A 21,776-nucleotide genomic window follows, 5' to 3' on the forward strand; every position below is an offset into this window, starting at 1 on the left:
GTAAAAGAGGTTGCTTTTCATTCACAGTGAAACGTAATGCGCAACCAAGAAGATTCTAGAAATTAAACAACTGCCCTCCTTGTAGCATCAATATTACCTGGAATGTAATTTGAAGAACCAGTTTATACTGCAGTATGTATTTGTCCTGCAGAGTTTGTTTATTAGATTTTGTACTATTTTTGTTATTGTTGAAAGAAGATCCCAGGACTGTTGAAAAAGAACCTTCTGAAATGACACACTTGTGTTTTTTAACAATTGAATCTTTACTTTTTCACTAATTAACTAGGACAATGCTACTTAACCAAAGCCAGTGCGTGTTTTATTCATGCTGCTGGCTTCTCTTAAAAATGTAATTAACCTTATTTGTATGCCGTTAACTAGAACCTTTAAAATATTTATTGATGGCTTGTTGCATCACCCCTGCTACCAAAACAGATTACATTATTCATTGACTTTTCAAGGTTTGGTGCATTTACTGTACCTGTTGAGGAATAAGACTTTAATAAAGGGAAGAACGGTGCCCAGTTTTCTTGGATCAAAACAACATACACCAGCCAAATTGGGTGTGCCTTCTAAAATAGATTTGGAATGACTTCAAACCTAAATTCAGAAGATAGGTCTGAGGGACCCGGTCTTGGGGGTCACATGCACAAGGAGTGGCTTTATGCACTTGGCTGAAGTCTGTGCAGCGAAGTCAGACGAACTGGGCCAGGCTCAGTCCCCAGTTCAGGATGGCACTGAAGCACGTGCTTGAACTTCCCTTCTCTACCGGTGGTCCCTCCCTTGTCACGAGCGCTCCCGCTGCCCTCCGTGTGGTGTGGAGCTGCAGACCGAGGGCTGAAGCCCAGTGCAAGTCCACCCCGGGGGCTCCTCGCCAGCCGCAGTGGGGATGCTCCACCGCACGTGTCCCGTGATGATGTTCCTTTACTTTTAAAATTTACTGGGGCGAAATAGCTGACTAGCCGCTAGGCCAGGTAGTTACTCAGCCACCCCGCGTTGTGCATGCCTCGTCTTTTTAATATATTGTATAATGCATTCTTTTTTTATTTTTTTTTTTTTTCTCTCCGCCTCCCCAAAATGTCGCTCTCTCTTGACACACCTCTGCTTGCTGTTTTTGTTACTGTGCTTGGCCCCCCTCCCCGGCCCATTGCCATCATGTGCTCGCTGCCTGCTAATTAAGACTCAGCCAGCTGTCAGATCACTGAAGCGACCGCTGGAGGCAACCTTTGACCTGGTACTTGGACCTTTCACCTTCTGGCTTTGCACGTAACCATCGTAGTCTGCATGAAAGCCTTCCGCGCTTGGTCTGTGGTGTTAGTGCCTGGGGAGACTGCCCATCCCGGCCAGAAATGTTGCAGTGTCCGCTCAGACATGCCAATCCTGCTCCCTGTACACCATCCATTAACCATCCGCGCTTTGCCTCCTGAAGCCCAGTTGCGTTTTGGAGGCAGCGGACAACCTTGGGGGGGGGGGGGGGGAGGGGGAGACAGCGCTGAGTTTTGAGGTGTTTTTCCAAACAGCAGAAGCTTTGGAGTTGTGAGACCCGATGTTGCGGTGAGAATTGAACTCATTAGGTCTGCGGTGTGTTGGATGTGCCAGAAGACCGGGTGGCGCGGGACAGATCCAGCAACTTTTGGTGGTACGCCCAAGAGCACAGCCTTGCCTGGCAGGGTCCTGCTGGTACCGCCCTGCAAAACGGTGTTCTGTGCAACAGGCACAGCGCAAATGTGGGACCTCTGCAGTCCTGGTGGTTCCTGGCATTAGGAGAAGCAGAGGGAGAGAGCTAACAGCACCCACAGAGATCTGTGCCGGGTTCAGTGCGGGACTTTGGTGGCATGTTCAGTAAGGTGGGGAGGTGACTACAGCTGGTTCTGGCTCTGGTTCCTCCCCCAATATTGCAGTGTCACCAAAGGGACCTCGCTGTGGGTGCCTTTTGCTGCAGGCGCAGGATCTGCTCCCCAGGCTTCTGTCTGCAAACCGTGTTCATGTAAGCCACCTTTGATGATTTTCTGAGTCTCAAATGTGTTTTATCTATCTTCGTGGCACTTGTAGGGACATGGGTTGGTGGTGGGTTTGGCAATGTTAGGTTGGTGGTTGGACTCGTTGATCTTAAAGGTCCCTTCCAACCTAGACGATTCTATGGGTCTATAGCGAGGCAATAGCCATCCTCCCAGTCTGCTGTCCGTCCTGGCTCCACAGAAGACAACTCTTTCCCATTCAACCCAAATAATGAGGGATCCAATAGATCCTACAAAAGATGGCGCCTGCCGCCCAGCTATAGGGGGGAAAGGGAAGAGTGGACACAGGGCAGCCCTGAAGCCTTCAAGCCGGTGTTGCTCCCCATTCCCAGAGCTGGGGCGCAGAGGCTGATCTGCTCGCCTTCGTCTCTGAAAACTTGTTTTGGGGTTTTTTAAGTAGTCAAGAGGCTTCCTTATCAGGGTATTAGACAGCAGCAGCAGGAAACCTTGCTAGGGACCAGCTTTCGCCAGCAGTTGTGGAATTACGCTGTAGACAACGTGACAGCCCCTCACTCCCAGGTGCCGGCAGTGACCTGTGTGGTGCCTCACCACCCTCTCCAAGAGCCTCCTCTCCAAGGAGCCACGGTCTGGCAGAGGATGGGAAAGCCCTGTAACTCCCCTACCCTCCTGACCTCCGCTGCTTAACAAAACCCTATCAGATAAGTTACTTTTAATAGTCTTCCTGCTCTGAAACATCTGAAGATTTGCAAACCGCGTTGTTGGAATGTGTCACCTCCTCTGAACCCTTTGGGAAGGCTGCACCAGAGGAGGCTTCACAGTGGCGATAAGAGCGTGTATAATCTTCAGAGGAAGCTGCTGAGATCGCTTCTGCTGCTCACCAGGGAACGGGCGCCACCTCTGCCCTCTCTCAGATAGTTTTGTGTTTTGTAGTGCCTCGGACTGAAGCAGAGAGCCAGATGCAGACCCGGCCCCGCTTTGCTGAGTGCGGAGGGGGTGAAAGTGTGATCCTCTCCCAGGAGATAGCGATCTGAGGGGAACTTTGAGGTGCAATTAAATTGTTAGTTGCAAAGATTTAATCCAGTCCTCGTCTTGCAAAAAAAAAAAAAAAAAAAAAAAATTAAAAGGGAGGGTTGTTAACCAGCACGTGGGAAATTTTGACTTTGGCGTGCAGAGTGTTTTTATCTGTCAGTCATGCTGAAAGATTGCTCTCCATGCCATGCGGAGAAGTGGCACAAACCTCTTTGTTCAGCTGCTTGGTTCCTGCCTGATTCCAGCAGGAATGTGGCTTTCCCAGCCCCAAAATGGGAGAGTGTCTGGCATTTTTGTAGTGGGAATTCTTCAGTGGGATCAGTGCAGGCTGTCACACGGATGCTGAAGCAAATTAACCCTTTCAGCAGTGCATAGGTCGCATACACATATGCGCACACATGGGCAAAAAAGAATCATAGAATCATAGAACGGTTTAGGTTGGAAGGGACCTTAAAGACCACCCAGTCCGACCCCCTGCCCCGGGCAGGGCCACCTCCCCCCAGCCCAGGTTGCCCCAAGCCCCGTCCAACCCGGCCTTGAACACCTCCAGGGATGGGGCAGCCACAGCTCCTCGGGGCACCCTGCGCCAGGGGCTCACTGCCCCCACAGTCAACAATTTCTTCCTAATATCTCATCTAAATCTCCCCTCTTCCAGTTTGAAGCCACTGCCCCTCATCCTATCACTCCATGCCCTTGGAAAAAGTCGCTCCCCAGCTCTCCCGTAGGCCCCCTTTAGGTACTGGAAAAAAGTTCTTGGAAAGTCAGAAAAGGTTACTGTGCGAGGTCACTGCTAGGCCTGTGATGGTCAGAGCTTGTCCAGAGGGAAATGACAAGCCGCAGGATGAGGTAAACTCAGCAAGTAAGTTCTTTGCTACAAGGATTTAGTCTAGCTCCTGTCCTGCAGCAGGGAGGTACTTGCCACAGAATTCAGTAAGGTCACAACGTGGTGAGGAGTCTCCTGTTGCGTTTTGTAGGTGCTGCAGGACACGCTTGGGGCGTTCCTTCAAACCCGTGACAGAAATGTCTCCCCATGAGCAATTACAATTCCTGCAGGTCCTGAGACCATTACAGGAATGCTGGCCTGTTTCCAAAGAGACAGACTTCTTTGCTCCAGTGTCCATCCCAGATCCCTGCGCAGGAGCTGTATTGGCCCAACTTCATCATGTGCAATTTTAGACACCTCTCCCAGGCATTTGTAGATAGACCTTTCAGTGAGCGTGCCCCGGACTTGAGGCCGTTACCTCAACACGAGGGCTGAAGAAGTGGTGAAGCCACATCCTTCTGTCTCCCTGGGCCCTCCGGGACCTTGATATCTGAAATTAGACAGGTTGGCAACAGGAGGAGCACATCTTTAGGACGTGCTCCTGTATTGGATGCTCCCCCAGCTGCTGGGGTGGGAGACGTGACCCACAAGGCTGGGTCAAACCAGAAGCAGATGGCGATGGGCTCCTGGCTCCTGTGCCCACAGAAGTGTGCTTGTTTCGTTAGAAGACTCTGGAAATGTTGTATTTATTTGAGTTTCTCTGCCCAGCTGCTGTTCAGGGACTGCCATAGCTCCTTTCTCTCCCTTGCTCCCAAGCGGCTTTAGCAGGCTAGGAGGAAAGATGATGGTGGAGAGATGATGGGGAAGACCGTTGTGCCTTAACATCCCTATGGCCCGTGGGTGTTTGTGTGCTCCCTCTGACTGCAGCGCTGGGCTCAGGAATTGTCCTGTAAAGAGCCAGGACATCACGGCGAGGTCTCAAAGCCTTCAGCTGTTCTGCTTTTGGCACTGCCATTATGGGATAATGGGCATTTTGGGGTGGTGACAGCCTTTGGCCGAGAAGCAAGGAGTCAAAAGTCCATTATGTGCCTGGCAGAGTTGCTTTGCTATAATTAGTAATTATTTTTTTTTCTGAGGCAGATTTTGGAAGCGTCTGAAAAAGAATGTTTTGCAATCATGCACAGTAAGGAGCATGAATTTAAGCAGCAAGTTCCTCAGTCACTGTAAATCTGTGGAACACCTCTGATGTAAGCGGAGCTACTCCAGTCTCTACAAGCTGCAAATCTGTCCCGTGCCTGAAGGAACGTTCATGGAGCGATCATTAAATAGGCGAGATGTAGATATGGTCAGATTTAACGTAGATATCAACGAAGGCTTCCCTAGAAATGGAAACTCTTAGATCTGTACCTAGAAGATCTTGTCCCAAAATACGGACCTTAAGCAAAAGGTTTTGGTGTCTGTGTCTGAGAACGCTGTCCCGTGTTTGACTGCTGTCTTTTGGTACTAGCAAGAAGAAGTGTGGAAAGATGAAGTCCTAATGCTGGCACTGGATGCCTGCTAGCATTAGCAGAGGATGTGTGCATGTCTGAGGGCAGTTTTGCAGATGCAATTTCTTCTAATTTTCTTTTTTTTTTTAAATATTAAAACCACCATGCGAATAGAGATAGGATGGAGTAATGTTTTGCCTGGAAGTATCTTGCTTAACATTTCTCAGATGAGCAGTCTCCTATAGCGAATTAAATTTAAAGTGAAACCTGTTTCTAGATGGTGGCAAACTGTTGCAAGCTTTCACTTATGTTCTGTTGTGTGTTGATCTTCATAACGCTTTCAAATCTCCGCTTGTGTCCTTTCTTCCAAGTACTGTGTGTTTGTAGCCTTAACCCTTCATTAGCTAAACCTCCTCCATTACCTACCCTTCACTGTCACCTATTAAAAACAAAAAAATAGAAGTGATAACCCTATTTTTCAGCTATTGCTTTGCTACACGACATAGACTAACACAGCTAGGCAGAAATGACCTGATTCTGCATGACTTCCACGTGCGTAAGTCTCATTGACGTCAATGGGAGTGTTACGTGCAAAAAGGACTGCGGGGCATAATTAGAAAGGACCCTTTTCCATCACAACGTGGAGAAAAAAAAAAATGTGGATTTTGCTCGGGTACAATGAAAAGCTGTAAATCATTAGAAACATTCCTGTCTCCTAAGAACCTGACATACTACTTTGCTGTTGAGACACGCTCGGGTGAATGATGAGTAACTCACCGAGAAAAGTCCCTGAGTTGGGTTAATGCTTTTTACCAAGTCTGATCATGAAACAGGTTTGACGGGGTGGAAGAAGCCCGGTGGTGTGATAGAACAAAAAGAGAGGATTTGCCTGATAGCAAGGCCCACCCAAATCTTGTTCGAACACCAGATTTGTCGACGGCTTTTTCCACTGTTAATACGGAGCGAGCAGTATTTAACGGTGCGAGGCCACCTCCTCGAAATTGGCAGCGGGTCCAGGTCGGCTGGTGGTGAGCTGTGCCACCGGTGCGAGCGGTGGAGAATCAGGCCTGTTCTTGACCGCGTCGCTCAGCCTCGCTATTAACGAGTGGAAATGAGTTTTAATATGAATGTCACGTTATGGGTGTGATTGGCAACAGCGACGGCTTTACCACCTGGACACATGGGTTGGCTGCACACAAGTGTGCACACTTGCACGCGTACGTGTAGGGAGGTGTTGAGACAGGCCTAAGTGTCCCTTATTTTTTTTTTCCATGGCATTTGTTGCTTACGCTAATCTTCTTGGTTTTTAATAGTCATCTACTCTGTTTCTCTTAGCTGGTTTGTTTGTTTGTTTTTTTTTTTCTAAACGCTTGTTGCCTGCAACTGCTCTTCGTAGTACCCTGTCCAGGTGATCACCTCTCCCCTTCCTCCTCCTCCTCCTCCTCCTCCTCGGGCTTTTTTTTTTTTTTTTCCCTGCGTGCCCAAGTCAGCCCTGCTGAAAAGCTCCCTTAGCATCCCTCCGCCTCGACTCTGCCCCTCCTCCTGGTACGTTACTAACTGTTTCACCTACTACTCCTACCGTGATTTGGCCGCCCTTCTCTTCCCTGCCTCCCTAAGCTGACGCAGTTGCAGGTGACTTGCCGCCAAGACCCCCTATTATTTATTGCATGCTTGATCTACATCTGGGCCCCCCTTTTTTTTACTCCACTTGTCTTTAATGCCTCCCTTATCCACAGGCCCTGCCGCCTGGTGCACTTCAACCTTTACCAAAGAGGCCAGCACTTGAAAAAAACAATGGTGCCACCACAGTCTTTAACCCAAGCGTTTTCCACTACCAACAGGCTCTAGCCAACATGCAGTTGCAACAGCCTACGTTCATCCCTACAGGTAAGCGTCTCCTTGCTTTCCCCAGCAGCATAGTTGTCTTTTTATGACCTAGGCGTTGAGCTAATGAGCAGATTTGTAATAGTCCCTAGTAAAAGAGTATTAGTGCGTGGTTTCGTGTTAAAAATGGATGAAAAGTTAACGTATATTGTTTGACTCATTTTATTCTTCGTCTACTACAATTCAGAGCTTTTCACTTGTAAAGATCCCTTCTTAGCCTTTTTTCTTTGCTTTGGGGGTTATTTTTTTTTTTTTTAAGTGGTCGAACTAAGAGAAAGGTCTGCATGTTTCTTGAATTCATACTTCCTGTTTCTCCTCTTTACGGTTCAAGTAGTCAATCCCAAATTAATTCTTTGACTCTTGCGTAGCACTCTTACGGACTCATGTTAAAATGTCTTGTGGACCTCTGTGTAGATCCGCCTGCTGACTTGAAGCTGCAGGTGTCTTTCTGAGCTCCTGTCTCAGTGACCTACGTATCCCAACAGCCACGATGTTTATAGAGGGGACGGTTCCTCTTTAGTAAATACAAATTACATAATCCTCTTTAAAGGCATATATTTCCCTTTTGCTTGTCTTTTGACCGGTGCGATAGCCTAAGCTTTTTTAAAAGCAATTTAACTCCCAGCTTTTAAGGTCTCAGAGTAAAATTGAAAGATGCAGTTCGGTAATTCGTATAGGACTTGAAATACTGACGTGGCAGATGCGACTGCTGACTGGCCAATTAACCTCTATTCACTGCAGCCAGATGAAAAACCAAACCTGCTTAGAGTAGTAACTGTTATAAGTGGCTGAATTAGGAATATTCCAGAGCTGATAGCTTGTTTTTTAGTATAATTATTATCATTGCAGAGCATCGTAAGAAAACAAAGGCCTGGTGTTTTTAATATTTAATGCTGTGTTCGCTTGCCAGACGATATTTACAAATATATACAAAGTGTTTCTCTGGGCTGGCCCCTCGAGGTGACCACCGTGGACCTGCGCCTTGGCCTTGCCATTCCTTGGGGTCAGGGGAAGAGCTTTAGAGGCTGAGACCAAACTGTCTCAGGTGGGTCCAGAGAGCTGGGACCTGAACCCTGTGCTCCTGTGACCTTCCTCTTATGAGAGCACTTGGGGACACTCAGAACCCAGCAGCTGCCGAGATGTTCTTCCAGGGAAGTGGAGTATTGTACGGAGAGACTGAGGGAGGCATTTGCTCAGCAAAGCGCTCTTGGAGGGGACGGGCTGAGCTGACCTTCCCGAAACTCTGTTAGGAGCCAAATGAAATACTTCTCCAGGAAACACTGACACCTCTGAGAATGCCAAGTCCCCCCCGCTGGCTATGCGCTCCTCTTCCTTGAGGTCGCCGTTGCCAAAGTTGACATAAGGACACGCATTTCTGATGCGAGCGCCGTAAATTAGCTTTTCACCCGGCACTCCCGGTGTGCTGTTGTGCCCTGGCTCATGGCAATGAAATTACGCGCGGGGCTGATGCGTAACAGGTCTGTTTGCTGGCACCTGCTCTCGTCTGAAGACATTAATGCTGGGCAGAGCAGCAAATTTCCAGTCAGAGGACGGATCTCTGATGAATTTACGTTACGTATCCCCCTTTTCCCTTATGCATCAGACTGCGGGTCTGGTCTCAGCCTTTGCAGCGCTCGGGAAGGCGAAGCAGAGAGGCGGCACGTAGCAGCTCACGCCGTGGGGAGGGCAAGCGAGCTGTTGCTTTTCTTAGTTTCTCCTCTTCGGTTATTGAGAGATCAGCATCATGGGTTGCCATGAAGGGGGAGGAAGGTCGGGGTGTCTACTGAAAATGGCGTCATCACAACGATCGTTTCAAGTCCAGAAGAAAACTGCCTCTTTCAACTTAACCTAGAGACTTTGAATCCCGGTCCCAGCTTGCAGGAGTGAATTGCTTTTGGAAAGTCAGTTTTAACATGAGCATGATGTTCCTCTAAGGGCAATTTGTTTTCTGTTGACACGATCAGAAAGAAGTCAACATACCCGATACCAAACAAAAACCCCAAACAACCCAGATTTCTAGGATAGATCATATAATTCAATACCAGGGTGGGAGAAGAAGTACATTCTCTACTACCCAAGAATTCAAGAATTAATTTGGTTTGCTATGATCTCTTAAAACTGAGTTTAAACTATTTACGTACCAATATGCAGAATCTGTTTGCATGTGCTTAAATACTGAATGCTGCAAAGAGAATACCTGCTTTTTAGTTAAAGTGATTTCTAACACTGAAGCTTCACTAATGAAATATCCCTTTTGTTCATCTTTCCACGCTTCAATGCATGGTGTGCAGGGTCAGTTCTGTGCATGACACCCACTGCAAGCGTTGGTAGGTTTTTCTACACAAACTTCTCAACTTTTCCTAATCTGAAAGAGACAGCAAGTTTAGTATGCATCAGTGAGAACCTGGGTGGCTGAGTGGTGTGACTGTCTATCCTCTGTCTTCTTTGAGGCTTAAATGGTTGTATCCCTTTTAATTTCTGTGCAGTGCAGTGTTTCGTGTGACTAATAAGAGAATCCAAGGTGAAGTGTTCCCACCCCTATTTAGTTCCGCTGCAGAGACAAAAATTTGTCACTTAAATGTCTTTACAACCCATTTAAGTCATCCAACAAAAGGAAATAGCAATGGGAGGATCCTGTCGGTTTCTTTTTTTTTTGTATCAGGCATCAGGTGGATTAGAGTTTGGATTTTCGGTTGTCCTTCTGAGGACATTTTAGGAGGCTGGTTCAATAAAGGCGCTAAGGAGGAACACATCTAGGGTCAGCCCCTCTGCCGGAGCAGGGCGCTGCTTGTACAGCGGGAGGAGCAGGGCTTAGACCGTGGACGGGCTGAAGAGTCATCTCGTTAGAGAAGTGTCAGCCGTGCAGGTACAAGGGACCGTAGGGAGGTACCGCTGCTGGTGCACGTGGGACGCAGTGAAGCGGTAGGGCTGAGAACACGCTCGTCGCTGCTGCAGGCATCCAGTATGTTCAGGCTCAGCATCTGGGTCTTACTGGGAACCTGTGCAGGTCTTTGAGGGACCTTCCCCTCTGTCTGCAGCTGCCGGGCACAGCAGGACGGGTGAAAGCCGAGCTTTCATCCTCCAACCAAGGTCATACAAGGTGACCAGCATCCAGCTGTGCGCCGGCTTCAGCCAGAGGGAGAGCGGAGGGAGCGGGAGCCCCCGGGGCGGGCGCAGGGCTTGTGGCGGGAATGGCGAAGCACTCTGCTCTGGAACCTCCCCGTCCCCATAGCGTAGGGAGGACACGCCGCTTGCATGACGGGGAGCTGAGCCTTTCAAACACACCTCTCTGCCTGTAGGAAACCCCAACCCATGTGCTCCAGCGTCCCATGGCCGGAGCGTGCCCGGCCCGCGGGCATGCATGGGGCCGGCGGTGTCCGCTGGGACGGGGGGGAAGGCAAGTCTGCTTCCCCGCCACGCGTTTGCGGGGACAGCCGGGCCTTCCCATGGGCTCCCCAGCCCCGCAAACCTTCCCCGGGTTTGGGGCATGCCCCCGGAGCATCCCCTGCAGCACCACGCTCTGCGGGATGCGCAGCTTCAGGAGGCTGCCGAGCTCCCTGCTGCTGTGTTGTCCTTTAGGATGCTCTTTCTGCAAATTGTAGCCGTTGAGGTGCATTCGTGTATTTTTCCCCTCTCGGCCCCCTCCCCTCTCCATCCCCTTTCCCCCAACCCCGCACGAGGGGAGTTTTGCCAAATCCTCCAGAATTAGGGTGGAAAGGAAGCACACTGAATTTGTACGGAGAGAGCTCGGGCTGCCAGCCGCTCGTTTGCCGCCCCTCCGGCTCTGTCCCGTGCCGAAACGTCGTCCCCGCTAGAGAGAGGCAAGAAAACCCGGTGAAAGGGCTGCGGCAGCCGCTGCAAAGTGCATCATGTACCTCTGGTTGCTGGCGGGGACGGGGTGGGGAGGGAAGGGGACAAGCTTTCCCAGGTGGGTGGGAGGGTGCGCTTGCCAAAATGTCCCCACCCAAAGGAACGTGCACTGGCTGTGTCTAACTCCCCACGGGTGCGAGCTGACGTGGGCTTTTGCTAGCACACCCGCCCTCTCCCCCCTTCGGAAATTTGGCCCTCGGAGTCTAATACATCATTGTTCTGCTTATAAATGTACTAAGTGTTGAGAATGTTTTGGTTTTTTCCTTAATTATAATTGTAATTGGCTTTTCCCCTTCTCTCTTGTTTATTTTTTTTCCCAACGCTGTCTTGCTTTGCACTGTGATTGCATGCTGCGCCCCGATGTGTCCTTCATGACGATGTCACATGGCTTGTTGCTGTGATTCCTGCCACGCCCCCAAATCCACCACATGTTGCCATGGTTACATTAAAAAAAAAAAAAAACCAAAAAAAAAAAAATATATATATATACGCTCCACCCTCCCGTATGTCGCTTCCATGGTTCCCTTCCGAAAGTGCCCATGATGCACGGTGCTACGCCCACCACTGTGTCTGCAGCAACAACTCCTGCCACCAGCGTCCCCTTCGCTGCAACAGCTACCGCCAATCAGGTTTGGCCCTTTCAATGGCTTTCTTTCACGTGTTCAGATCTCGAGGACCGGGCGAGGGCCGGATCCTGCGCGGGGCCGAGCTCCTTCCCGACCCGCTCGGCTCGGCGCAGGCTCGGGCACGCAGAGGCAGCGTGTGCGCGTGTGTGTGTGGTGTGTGTGTGTGTGTGTTGTGTGCGTGTGTGTGTGTCCGGGGATCGGTGAGGGATGGGTGGCGAGCCCGGCCGGAGCGTAGGGATGGGCGATTGGCAGGGGTGCAAGCGCTTCTCCAAAAACACCACCACCATCACCACCGGTCTCCCGTTTTCCCCCGCGGGTCCTTAAAAACCAGGCTGTAAAACTCCCCACCATGCTGGCGAGACCTGCAGCACTTCTGCTTTCAGTCTCAAGCAGAAATACCACCCCGAGCATCCTTCCCCGTGGTATTTTGGCATGTCCTCTCCTGGCTGGAAAGTGGAAGTGAAAACACAAAAGCGGCTTCCCCCCCACCGCAAGATTGGACTCTAAAAACACCACCACCACCCCCCAAAAAAAAAAAAAAACAACAACAAAAAAAAAAACCAACCCAAAAGATCGGGGGCGAGGCTATGAAATCTGAAGCTTATTTACACCAGGAACGTCACCCATCCCTACAGAAGTGACTCTGGATGTGCAGTACGTGCCGTTGCAGCACTGCCATAAGTGTACAGGATTTCATGCATGTCTGCCGAGCCATAATTCTCTCCCAAACTTTCCTCTGAAGATACTGAGTTGCGATGGCCGCTTCCGCACCAGTCCTGAACTGTAGACGCACAACCTGTCCTAGTGATGCTTCCTGACAATTCGGTGTGCCACAACTTTTCCCAGTTAGACCAGAGACGTTTCAAACACTTTTTTTTTTTTTTATCCCCTCCCCATCTCCCCCCCCCCCCCCCCCTTCCCCAGTACTAATTTTAGCATTTTTATTTGTCACGCTCTCAGGTTTAGAGCTATTGCAAAGAAAAGGGGGTGTCACTTTGCTCTGTAGGAGGCTGTTGGCCATGCCGAACGTCAGTAAGATCTCAGGGGGTTTCCTCTAGGCTTTCACTAGCGCGAGGTCACGAGGCTTTGAGTAGAAGTTTTGCCTGCATAAGTCCTAGGCAGTGTTTTGCTGCTCGCAGTAGGGATTGCTAGTCTTTTTCTGTGCTTCGTTGTTATTTTCAGGCAGAGCAGGTCTTAACTCATCCTCGTATCGGTCAGGAGAAGCAAGCGAGAAATTCCTGTGCAGCGTTGCTACTGTGGCTGTATGAGTCCTGGTTCAGCCAGATAGTTTTCAGGGTATTTTTGTCTTTCTCGTAGTCTACGGGGTTACAATCCCAGTCCGTACTCCACGAGGCATCAGTAGTGATGCGGCTACTCTGTATACTTAATGTGTGGCAAAACAAAGACATCTTGGGAATTGTTCCCATTTTATAAGACACTGATGTACTTACTAACCTGAAACTGAAGACAGAATGAGCGGCTCAATCTCAAGACAATGTTTTAATGTGTTGTGTTCTTTGTTTTTTTTTGCTGTAGATATCCCAGTTATCAGTAGATGAACTGAGTAGCAGCATGTTTGTTTCACAGATGTAGAAGTTCCCGATAGAACAGTAAGTTCCTTTTCGGTATTTCTCTTTACGGTGGATTGCTCGGTACAAGGGCACTGCATCCCCCAAAAGGGGGGCCGGCTCGGGCAGGGGGACGGAGCCGGCGGGACGCCGGTGGCTTCACGCTCTGCCAACTCAAGGGCAATTCCGCAGCTGCAGCGCAGATACAGGCCGGCCCCTACGGCTTACAACAAGCAGTGTTGCCTTGCGTCTAAAAAAATCTGGTTTACGGTGTTTGCAGCCTCCCTTCTTGCATCCCCCCGAGTCCGACGGCTGTGTTTACTGTTCCTCTTGCTCTGCGCGGCTCCCGGCTGCCCGCAGGCGCCTCAGGGATTTGCGCTATTGATGGCAAAGACTGCTCTTGGTACAACGAGTCAGCTGAAAAGGTGTAACTCGCTCCTCTGTTGCTGTTGGTGGCATATTTCCTTTCCCGGGGTGAGCAGGATTGGGTCACCCTCAGCTGCTGTGCCTCTGCAAGGCAGGCTCGCTCTGAGCAGAGATCAGCCGCAGCGGGGGCCTGGCTCACGGCGGGATTCTTCAGAGGTCCTCGTACGTGTTTTAAGACCTGGATGAAAGCCACAAGCAACATATATCCTTCACCTTCCCTGCAGATCCTGGGCTTCCCTGGGCTCCTGGGTTTCTCTGAGTGGGAACGAGGGAGGAGTTTGTCCTTTTCTTGGATTTAGAGTATTATTTCACAGCCGTAGCAGCAGTGTCATTTTTCCACTGCTTCTACTTGTGAGCGTTAGCTGATGTTCACGAGAGAAAATCCCTTGAGGGTTTCAGTTCATCACTCTACTTTTTTACCCCAAGAGAGTAAAGAGCAGTTCAGCCAACTCAAGAAGAGGTCACCGGATTTTCCCAACGCAGGCCATTTAGCGTACACGGATACGCAGCCCGTTTCTTCCTTAGGTCACGTATTACAGGCAGCTATTTCAATTTGGCGAGGAAAACTCTCAACAGAAGTTACTCATATTGGTGGTGGCCCTCATCTCTGCTGACCTGAATTAACTACTGTACGCATAAATGGCCCACCAACTGTGGCCGTGGACCCCTCTTAGTCCAGGGGGGAATGCTGAGCCATCCCCTTTAGTGAAAGTGTTGCGTGTTACCCAGCTTACTGCTCTCCCAAACAACAGACAGACGTGACACCTGACATGTTAACCCGTTGCCATAACACATGCAAAACAGTCTGTTGCCCCCGATAAGGAAATTATTTGCATGGGAAGAGCCTCGTTCTTGAACTCTTCGAGATTGAACTCTTTGAGATTGTTTTCAGCATTTATTTTGGGAAACCCTTTTCTTCCTGAATTCTTTTCACTCTTATGTTGTGTCCCTAAACTCGCACTGTCAATAGTTAGTGATTTCAGACTAGGCGAGGAACTTCCGTGGGGTATATTTCTTTAGCGAGTAGGGAGCACGGCGCAGTCTGTCCGAATAAAGCATCGGCCGTGCTGTTAAGGACCGTGAAAAACCTTTGCTTGAACGAAATAGGGTCATCATATTGAATTTGATGGGATTTGCTGGGGATCAGGCATGGAGGGGGTCTGGGTCAGAGGCTTCGTGAGGGCAGTGTGAGCATGTTCATGAGCCACTGCTCTGCCACTTGTCTTCTTAACACCTCGCAGATGCAGGACTTAAACCACATTTGGAGGCTGGTAGAAAAGGGCAATGTCCCCTGGCGTCCCCAGTGCTCACAGACCCACCAGCGACCATTTCCATGTGGCAGTGTGCACGTTTTGATCCTTTTCCTGGGTTGTTACCTCCTGTGTCCGTGCATAAAGGCGAGCAAATCTCTCGAGAACATTTCGTTTCGTGCTACCACCCGAGCACATGGAGTTGTGCGTGTGCTCAAGTGTTTTGCCAGAGAAGGTCCTTGGTTGGCACCGTGAAGGTCCTTGGTTGGCACTGTGAAAGTCCTTGGTTGGCACCGTGAAGGTCCTTGGTTGGCACTGTGAAAGTCCTTGGTTGGCACCGTGAAGGTCCTTGGTTGGCACTGTGCAGTGTGGAGCGGCGATTCCCAAAGCTGCCCGGAGTGGGAACTGGGTAATTGAAACCCTTGCTGCTCTAGCAGATGGTTTTCTTTCCCTCCATGGTTGACGAGGTCCTCGTGTCCAGGCCGGCTGGCCCAGCTCTGCCGGAGACAAAAGGCTGGGGTCCTTCAGGGGAGGATCCTCATGGGTCCATCCCAATCGAGGCGATTTGCTCCCCGAAGAGGGTCCTCCGAGCACAGGGTTTGCGCGTCTGTGTTTTGTCTCGGGGCCCGATTCTCCTTTGGCTCGTGGCTCCTTAGCATCAGTTTTTGATGTGACCATCTGTGGCTCTCTCTGAAGGAAACGGGAGCTAACAGGGGTCGGGGACTTCTTTGGCCCTCTCCCTGGTCACTCTCTACCTACCGTCCTGTCTCAAAAATTATTCGCCCACCTCCCTCTTTCGCTAATTGTCTTGTCAGCGTGTGCGAAGCGCACTGGGAGTGGAAAGCCCTAAGTGCAGATCGAAGGGGACACCGAGTGTGTTATTAGCAATTTCGCCCTACGTCAGAAAATTAAGGGAATAAAATGTTTTCTCTCTGCAACGTGCTAACGGCAATCTCTCGGGCACCACAGGGAGGATGCAGATGTATCTTATTAGAATGACTTTTACTAAAATACAGCTATTTCTCTCTCTAACTTCTCATTCTTTCTTTGTTGTTGTTTTCTTTTTTTTTTTTTTTTTTTTTTCTTTCCCCTGCAGCAGACCATGTTGAAATTCTGAACAGTAAAATTATGGAGCACCAGGACTTCTTGGTGGGAAGCTGCGCATGGCCTTTCTGTATATATCCCCTCTTCCCTCTATCGTTCTCTACCACCTCTACAGTAAGCCTGTTGCAGCCTACATGTTAACCAAAAACTGATCAATGGGAATGTCAAAAAAGAAAAAAAAAAAGAAAAAAAAAAAAAAAAGCACTATAGAAACAATTAACAAACAGCGCTCTGTTATATGAGATATACAAGTAGAAAATTATAATAGACTTTTATAACACATTACTTTAACACACTTAATCATTTTATGACTACCATCCTGATAAGTGCATCTGCACAGCGGACTGTTGGTTTACTGTATACTATCGATGGATAAATGTTTGTCTTGTTTTTAAAGTGTTATCTTACTGTTTTGTTTACATCATAGTCTATTGATTTGTTTTAAAGTGTACATCATTATCAAGTATACTCAGTACCATTTTTTCATTATTGTTATGTCTTAAGTTTTCATATACTGTAGGTTTTATGGGTTTTTGTTTGTTTTTTACTAAAAATGTTATTGTGGGAAACAGGAATTATGTGCTTGAAAAAACACGACACAGGAATGTTCTGCCCTTTGCTGGATTTCGCTGTTAACGTCAGCTGAAGTTGCTTGTGTTAAATGCTCCTTTTATCATTTAAAAATTTGCCTTCGGACAGAGTCTCCAAATTTTTAGTACAAGCGATAGGAAAGGACGGCTCTCATTTTTAGGCCAGTTCAGTGTATTTGTTGCAATACAATGAGCTGATTCTGGAAACTTTTGGGAAAAAACAAAACAAAACAAAACCAAACCCCAAAAAAACCAACAAACCCCACAAAAGCCCACGCTCAGTAAGGGGACAGGAACGATTTGCTCCGACCGTGGTGAGCATCGAGGGATTTCTGCAGCTCTGTTGTCCGTCGAAGTGCATTCTCAGCTGCAAACGGCGCACAATCTCTCCTGCTGTCCTCATGGTGCAGTTAAAAAAAAAAAAAAAAAAATTAAAAATAATAGGTGGTGAAGTGCGAGAGCTTCAGTTGGGCAAAGACTCACTGCGCTGGAGAGGAGCAAACGCCGGCCGATAGCTGGAGCGTAGCCGTGACTTAGCCCAGGCTGGGTCGTACCCTGCCCGGGGGCTTCTCCGCTCTAAGCACGCTGAAACATTTCGGCCTGAAATCTGACGTGGCTCTTCTTGAATTTTTGTCAGCGTGCACCCGTTATTTAATCCCCTTTTTTCCTTAAGTGGGTGATTTTTACCCCGCCGTCTCTGGCCCGTTCAAGCAAACGCAGCAGGGAAAAGCTCAGCGTAAGCTTTGCACCGTAGACAAACATTCACCTTAATGGAGCTGCTGTAGGTCAGTGGATGTATTTTGGCACCTTCTACTTGCTCAAGAGCAATGTTTGCCACACAACAAGGGCTAGTTCTCAATACCTCCTTCTCATACGCACGAATAATGCGATTTCCAGCCCGTGCGCCCTGGACAGCCCAACCTGTCGTTCCGCTGCGTTGCTGAACAATCTGGCTGCAGAATGCATTTCGGTTGAGCATCCAGCCACCTTCATCCCTGTCGTAGCTCTACGGTATCATTGGCATTACGGAAGAGACGGATTTGCTCCGGTAAATCCACAAATTCTGTTCTAGGAGAAAGAGAATCGTTACTGAAACCAAGCAAGAAGCAAGTTCCCCGTGTCCGGAGGGACGGCCACCTGCAGCTCACGGTGGTCCTGTAGGGTGCCAGGTTTTGACAAGCAGGTTGTATGTTCTTTTCCAAGTTCCTTAGCCTTGGTTAGAGACTTCCCTTGCCCCCCTCTGCCCCAGCAGTGAGCACAGGTAGTTCGCTAGATGTGTGTCTCCACAGACCGCGAGCGACGGAGGGGCGTCTGGGGCGCAACCAGCGTGTCCCAGAGCGGTCTCCATCCCCCCGTGGAGACACATTCCTAGCGAGAACCTTTGAAGAGCTCGGCTCGAAAAGACCTCGAGCTGGAAGGAATCTCTCCATTCATTCCAGCGGGCTTCGAACCAAGCCCCGAGAGAGGGGAAAATATATTTCCCGCCCCCCGTCCCAAGACCACCCCTTACGAACCCCGTGCTTTGCCAGTCGCTTGCGTCCGTAGACGTTTCCCAACCATCGGTGTTGACAAGCAGCAGCGTTGCCTGAAATCAGAGACTCTTCATTCCTCTTGGCGACCGCATCCCTGTTCTTTTCACCACGGAGTTTCTGTTTCCCAAAACCATAACGTTGTTAGTGGAGGGAAAAACAAAAAAAAAAAAAAAAAAAAAGTGGATTTGAGTACTTCCTGTTTGAAATTATTTGTGTATCAAAAATGGGTTTTGCACAACCTGTGCCAGTGCCTCAACAAAGAACAGAGCTGATCTTTTAAGCCAGAAAGGATGCATTCAAGCTTGTATGGCTTTATGAGTTCCAGGAGGTTGGAATTTTTTCAGTGCTAAATGGATTTTTGTATATCTTGACACTTTGATGTAACCTCCTATTTTATTTATCGACTTAAACATCTGGCATAGATGTGCATAGAATGTAAACCTAGAATACAGCTGTTTTCATGTCACATTTAAAGCACTGAAAAAAAAAAAAAGAAAAAAAAAGGATTTAAGGATTATTTTTTATTAAAGAGGTCCAATGAGGGATGTTCAGGGTAGTTATATTAGGTGCCACAACAGTTTTTATATTGCTGGCAAATTTAGAGTTAATTTGTAAATGAGTTTAAGGAAAGAAAAGCTTGAAGCACTAAACTTCACCAAATTCAAAACAATCTCGGCAAAAATGCCATTTTGAGGTAGCACTATTTAAACTAGTTGTGCAATGACTTGCTCTAATTTTCTTTGTTCAAGAAAGAAAAGAAAAAAAAAAAAATACAGTCGCCAGACTATAAATTTCCTAAATAGACTATTACAAAGTCACCGAGCTAGTTAGTGACTCTAAACAAATGTCATAAAAGCATGAATATCATCCTTTATTTGACGAGATGTATGTAAGTTTGTTTAAATCGATATAATTTTAGTGACATTTTTTATAAGCTTCCCACTTTCCATGAACCTATATTTTTTATTTATCCAAAGTTATTTCTCTTTGTCCATTTCTCTCAGCCTTATGCAAACAATATGCAAGAAATGCTGAAACTTGGATAAAACGGGTCATGCAGAGGGAAAATGAAAGCTGAGATTGATCATTTTCACGAAAAAAAAAAGGTTGTTAGTAGTTTCAATAAAAAGTACTACTACTAAACTGTAACATAAGCAGACAATAAAAGAGGGATTTAAAATAAAATGGATTCATAAAACTATTAAGATTATTTTTGTTAAATACAGTGTTTTTAGTAATTTGGAACACGATTTCACAATCAGCCGTGGTTTTTTGGTTGGTTTTTGGTTTTTGGTTTTTTCTTTTTTTAAGTTGGGAATTTCTAGCTGATGATGATTTTTTTTTTTTGACTCTGTATTTTTTTGGTTTTTTTTTTTTTTTTGGTTTTTTTTGCATCGCGATGTTCTAGAAGCCGTTACCTCCCCCGGCCAGCCCGACCCCGACCCCGACCCCCTTCCCCGAACACCCCGCAACGCTTTTTCCTCTCCTCCCTCCAGCCCCGCGCCCCCCGCGCTCCCCGAAGGGCGGCAGCGCCGGGGCTTGGCCGTACCGGCCGCAGCCGCTCCGGTGCTTCGGCATCCCGCGGCGGGCTCCTTCCCGGCGTGGCGTGGCGTCCCAGCCGGAGCTGGAGATGGGGTTGCGGCCGGTGGGTGCAGGGCGGCCGGCGGAGGAGAGGGCGCGCGGCCGGGCGAGACGGCTTCTCCCGCGGGCCGCCGGCCGGGGCGGGAGAGCGGAGGGAGCTGTAGGGGTACGGCGCGATGGAGAAACTGGAGTCCTCGTTTTCTTTATCCCTTGTACGTTTCACAGAACGTGAAAAGCGGCAAAGGTGAAATTTAAGGAGGGGAGGGGGGGAGGGGAGGGGAGTGGGGGGAAGCGAATTTCCCATTCCTGTTGAATGGATTTAGTTTGATATGGACCTGATTTTACCATGTGCCTGTTGAAGGCCTTAGAGTATATACTGTATGTTAAAGACTGTAATAACTTTAAAAAAAAAAAAAAAATAAAATAGTTGCTAGCCTAATCCAAATGTAAATACAGCTACAACACATCGTCACTGGGCTACAACGCGCTCATTCACGTCATTTACTTTCATTTCTCTACCATTAGTTTTTAAGGTTTTTCGTTCTTGCTTTTTTTTTTGATATCTTTAGTAACTAACGAATTTAATTTTGAAGGAGAGTTAGAGAAAGTTTAAGATTTTTAATACATGTACTCAGCCCATTTAGTTATATTCTAAACCAAGACTGAAGCATGGTAAGGTATAGAATACAGTCCATAACTAGTTTGTATAGTTTACAGTTTAAGAACAAAATTAACTTTGTATGTAACTCCTACAATGATAGATTCATTGTTAACTAATTATATTAAGTTGTTGTTGCTATGGCAACAAAACTACAACATGGCTACCTTTGTATACATTATTTGTGAAATTTTCACATGTAAATTAAAAGTGATGTGTAACAGTATGAGCTTGTTAAAGGTACAGTTCGATACTGTCAGATAAAGATATGATTGAATATTTTTAAAATCCCAAAGTCCCATGTGAACGCTGAATTTGTGTCTTTAACGTCACTTTTTCAGTCAAGAAGTTTACAACACATGGATTTAGAGTCAGGTTTTATAGCTTGTAGAAATTGTTGTGTGGCAAGGGTTATTCCACAGTATTTTCACTCCGAAAACCACGACGGCCTGTCTTTCCGGCGTAGCGACCGGTCTTGCTTTCGTTTCACGTTCAGTCACGCGGTGGGAATTCAGAATCGATCCGTTTCCGTACTGTAGCTCTGCCGGCGATTTTCTTTTCTCCAGGAATCGAGCGCTCACGCGATTACGTTACGATCAGGGCTAAGTAATTAAGCATAGAACTATTTTAATACTAATTTATATTAGCAAAAACTGTACATAAGAGAGAGAGAAAAAAAAAAAATAAAATATTGTGGAATGACCCCGTAACAGTGTTGAAGATACAAATATGCTGCAGTTAAACTGATTCAGTTCGTGTACGAATGTGTGAGACACACCTTTTTTGCACTTATGTACATAGTCCACGAAAGAAATCCTTGGAACTTATTTTGAATATAAAAAGTCTGTAATAATACAGGAAAAGTTTGTAAAAGAGATAGGTATTACTAAGGCTTTGAAAAGGAGGAGTTTTTTGCTATAAAACTTATCTGAAAGCATGATGTTGCTTTGCTGTTGTAAAAGCTTTGTAGTTTGCCATAGCTTATTATACAGCAGACTGATACCAGGTCAGCTCCAACCTGCAGCACGGAGAAATGGGAAACAGTGCTTAATTAATTAGTAAGGTCACTAGCAAAGATTTGAATCCCTCTTTTTTTTTTTTTTTTCTTTTTCTTTTTCTTTTTTTTTCTTCCCCCCCCCCCCCCCCCCCCATTTTTTCCTTTTTTTAATCGGCCTACATTTTCAGGTCGGGTTTCTGGCAGGCTGCGTTCCCGGTGAATCCCGTTGGGACCGTTCGGTCCGTGGCGGTGCCCGCGCATTTTTCCTAATCCTATTTCTGGCGGGGGCGGCCGGGGGGAGGCGGGGGGGGGGGGCATTTATCTCTGCGAGGTGACTGTCGTTGCAGCGAACGTTTTACATCCCGGGGGGCGAATTTGCCGCGCCGCGACATGCTGATTTTTTTTATTATTATTATTATTATGATGTTATTA

At 47.7% G+C, this 21,776-nt stretch overlaps 1 protein-coding gene across 2 annotated transcripts in view; it reads left to right on the forward strand.

The window, feature by feature from the left end:
• Positions 1 to 19,434, forward strand: part of MBNL3 (muscleblind like splicing regulator 3) — a 61,020-nt gene extending 41,586 nt beyond the window's left edge. The window contains exons 5-8 of one of the 2 annotated variants that reach the window (XM_082488262.1): positions 6,995 to 7,145; positions 11,547 to 11,641; positions 13,175 to 13,248; positions 15,979 to 19,434. In XM_082488262.1, the coding sequence (XP_082344388.1) occupies positions 6,995 to 7,145; positions 11,547 to 11,641; positions 13,175 to 13,231 (303 nt within the window). In that variant the 3' untranslated portion in view covers positions 13,232 to 13,248; positions 15,979 to 19,434. The remainder of the gene's footprint in view (positions 1 to 6,994; positions 7,146 to 11,546; positions 11,642 to 13,174; positions 13,249 to 15,978) is intronic. The other variant, XR_014269544.1, reaches the window with a different exon arrangement.
• The last annotated feature ends 2,342 nt before the right edge of the window (positions 19,435 to 21,776 follow it).

This window comes from Vanellus vanellus (genome assembly GCF_965231255.1).
Source record: "Vanellus vanellus genome assembly, chromosome: 10".
In the NCBI taxonomy this organism is placed as follows: domain Eukaryota; kingdom Metazoa; phylum Chordata; class Aves; order Charadriiformes; family Charadriidae; genus Vanellus; species Vanellus vanellus.